Raw genomic sequence first — 3586 nt, 5'->3', positions numbered from 1 at the left:
ACCATTCTCTCCCAAAACCCGCCCCACCAGGGTGCCAAGCTCGGAGAGAATTTCCACTCAATTCCCTTACTTGATAGCCAATTTGCTAAAGTAGGGTCTTCTGTTACAAGTTTAGCGGCGCATGTGAATGTTGATGCGTTATCGCTATAGATTGTCTTACAATCTTCTCTTCTGGACATCATTCTGCGTAGAGCGAGCATGAACGTTTTCGTGGTAAGGTCTGTCACGAGCTCAAGATGTACAGCTCTTGTGACGGCACAAGTGAATAAACACGCGTGCACCTTTTTTCACCAATTCGAGTTTTCTCGACATCGTTCCCCTTCCTTGTCTTTCTCAATCAAAAGGACCTCTTCCAAAACGTACATCGGCCCGAAATAATCAATTCCAATGATTTCGAATGGCTGTGCCTTCTTGGTACGATCCAAAGGCATGGAAGCGGCTTCTTCGTCGAAAGGGCGCGATTGAGCTCGTTGGCATTTTCCACAATGCTTGATGACACTCTTGATGCGTTGTCGAGCACGAATAATCCAGAACCGATTACGGAGATAGGTTAATGTTGATTGAACACCGGTGTGTTTCCGTTTGACATGATGATGGTGGATCAGCAAGTCGACTATTCTCTCATTTGCAGGGAGAAGTATCGGCGGTTCAATAAGTAGATCTCTTAAGGCTGGACCTACTCTACCTGTCACTCGTATCAGTTGTTGTTTTTCGTCCCAAATTGGTCGTAATGTGTCGAGATCGCGTAGCAGTTTCTTGTTGGATTTTCCTTCTTTAAGGGATCCATAAATTTCTGGGAACGCTTTCTGTTGAATAGTCCTTAGAATGAAGTTCTCGGCGGTGCTGATTTCGCAGACAGAGAGGCAATGAATTTCTGCTACTCCGACTGTTTCTATTGCCTTACCGGGCGGTAACTTCTTCATGAGTCTGTACATCCAGGCTATTGTTCTCAGTAATCGCAGATAACTGCTTACTCTCAAAACCAGTGAATCCAACCAATCTGGCATGTTGAAAACTGCTAGAATTTGCATTCTCTGTTTGGATTTCGTTTCGACTTCCATTAATTGTAGGTCATCCGAAGTTGGGTTGTCTTGCTGAGGCCATTCAGACGATTCTTGTTTCAGCCAGGAGGGACCTCCCCACCAGGAAAAAGCCTCTGTCAACTTCTTGACGGAGCAACTTCGAGATGCGAAATCCGCTGGGTTGTCTTTTCCAGGACAGTGTTTCCAGTGTTCTGGTTTGAATCTCTTCTGAATTGTCTCTACTCTATTCCGTACGAATAGTTTCCATCGCCCTGGATCTCCTTTGATCCAACCTAACGCTGCCATAGAGTCAGTCCATAGTGTCACTTCCCACTTCACTTTGTCAATTGCGTTTACGATTCGTTCAGCTAAGACACTGCCGAGTTCGGCGCTAAGCAGTTCTAGCCTTGGTAGTGAAACTTCGTTTTTCGGGAGTGGTGCTGCCCTAGTTTTACAGCAAACAAGTCGGATGAATCCAGGATTTCTTGACTTGGCGTATGCTACAGCTCCGTACGCTTTTGTTGAAGCGTCGCAGAATACATGTAATTCTTGAATTACATCTGTCGGTGCTGTTGAGATCATGCGAGGTATTTGGATTCTGTCTATACCTTTCAAATCTTCCACTATAGCTCTGAATCGACTCTCCGTTTGTGAATTCACATTGTCATCCCATCCGATTTTTTCTTGCCACAATTCCTGGAAGAGTAGCTTGAACTGTAGTGTTATGGGTCCAATGAATCCAAGGGGGTCGAAAAGCTTGGTCGAGATTTTAGCAAACGATCTTTTTGTTAGCACTTTTACTTTTGCGGCTACATCTACGATTACGTCAGACTTGAAATAGAAGCAATCTGTGCTGGTATTCCACCTCACTCCTAGTACCTTTTGTGGGTCTAAATTAAGACACGAGTACGAATCGGATGAGTCGTCTGTCAAATTGCTCTGTTGTAGATACTCTCGCAGCTGCGGGTCGTTTGTTACCCATTTTCTCAATTCTATCTTTGCCTCTGAAAAAAGTTTGAGTACCGTACCGATTACGGTCTTTGCTGCTTCTAATGTAGGCGCATTTGACAAGTAGTCGTCTACATATAGATGCCGTAACATTTGGCGACTGCTTACTGCTAGTTCGCCTTTGTATGACTCGAGGTGTTTCTTTAGGACGGTCCTGAGCACTGCCGGGCTACATGTTAGCCCAAATGGTAGTCTATTCCATTTGTAGGTCTGCAGCGTTCCTGGGACGTTTTCGTCTTCTAAAAGGAACCTTAACGCTTCCGCGTCCTCGTTTAGCAATTTTACCATTAAAAATGCTTGTCGGATATCAGCTGTCCAGGCAATTGGATTTAGCCTAAACGTCAGGATAACATCAAGAATGTCAGGATTCAGATTGGGTCCTTCTTCGAGACAGTCGTTGGCGCTGAATCCTGTTTTCGGCTTCGCAGAACCATTGAAAACAGGTCTCACTTTGCTGGTGATTTTGTCTTTACGGACAACTGGGTGATGGGGTAGAATCGTGTAGATACCCTTAAAATTGGTGTCTGCTTTAGAGATGAATCTAAGTTCTTTCAGTTTTCTGAACTCAGCTTCGTATGAAGTCTTCATCTCGTTATCCTTCTCCATCCTTTTCATCAGCGCCCTTGCCTGACCTTCTGCCATGGCGTCATTCTTGCTGAGGTATTTTTTGTTCCCGTTCCATGGGAGCGGTGCGACATAATGTCCATCTTCGTCTTGTTTGATGGAGTCTGTATAAGATTTCCAGCGATCCGAAAGTGGCACATTTTCTAGTGGATCTAGACTTTCTAATTTCCACCACTTCGCAAAATCAATTTCATCGTTTCTGTTCGAATTCGGGCCTTGCATTGGGTATTGTGGTGTTCCTTCTTTTGCCTTTAGGAGGAAGCCGATCGCCGTAGTGGTGGAAATCGCAACTGTCTCATCCTGCCCAAGTAGTAACCAACCCAATTTGCTTTCGATGGCTCTAATTCCAGTCTTCGAAACGATCTGTTTTGAGCCTAGTACCTTCCAGACTTGATTGGCTCCAATCAAAATGTCTATTTGGCAAGGTCCTGCTGTCCCGCTCAAAATTCTATCATCAGCCAACTTGTAACCTTGGTTCCAGAGTTCACTGACGAATTCGGTCTTTGTCGATCCAGCAACCTTTCCTATTTCGGGTTGCTCAATCGCCTCTAAATCAATTGATTCGGCATCCGGAATTATCCCGCGTAGTCGTAACTTTCTTACACTTCGTTCCTTTTCTGGGTGTAGGTGACCCACTGCCTGAAGTTTCAATTTGATTTTTCCCACTTCCTGAAGTCCTAGAGTTTGAGCGAGTTCGCTTCGGATCAGTGTTGCATTTGATCCTTGATCAATGTACGCTATAGCTTTGTGCCAACCGTTTGGCCCTTCCACTATAACAGTTGCTGTTTGGACGTACACGCCACCGAATAGGCGTGCTTCTATTGAGAGTGGAGCGTCATCTGCTGCCTTTAACATTGGGGACGCTGCTACCGTAGCTGTCACTGTTTTCGCCCCTGAACTGTCTGATTACAGATGGCTGTATGGTGACCCTT

General features: G+C 45.1%; 1 protein-coding gene across 1 annotated transcript; it reads right to left on the bottom strand.

Annotated features, from left to right (window-relative positions):
• Window positions 1-287: 287 nt before the first annotated feature.
• LOC123469347 lies at window positions 288-2672 on the bottom strand. Its single transcript, XM_045168158.1, has one exon. It carries the CDS (start codon window positions 2670-2672, stop codon window positions 288-290), a length of 2385 nt encoding a protein of 794 aa, XP_045024093.1.
• Between the last annotated feature and the right edge of the window lie 914 nt (window positions 2673-3586).

Source organism: Daphnia magna, linkage group LG1 (assembly GCF_020631705.1).
Source record: "Daphnia magna isolate NIES linkage group LG1, ASM2063170v1.1, whole genome shotgun sequence".
In the NCBI taxonomy this organism is placed as follows: Eukaryota; Metazoa; Arthropoda; class Branchiopoda; order Diplostraca; family Daphniidae; genus Daphnia; species Daphnia magna.
The sequence above is the reverse complement of the archived record's forward strand: the minus strand, read 5'-3'. Positions and strand labels throughout refer to the sequence as shown.

Excerpts from the sequence above, each read along its gene's own strand:
- LOC123469347 (XM_045168158.1), bottom strand. The coding sequence starts at position 2,672 with ATGGCAGAAGGTCAGGCAAGGGCGCTGATGAAAAGGATGGAGAAGGAT.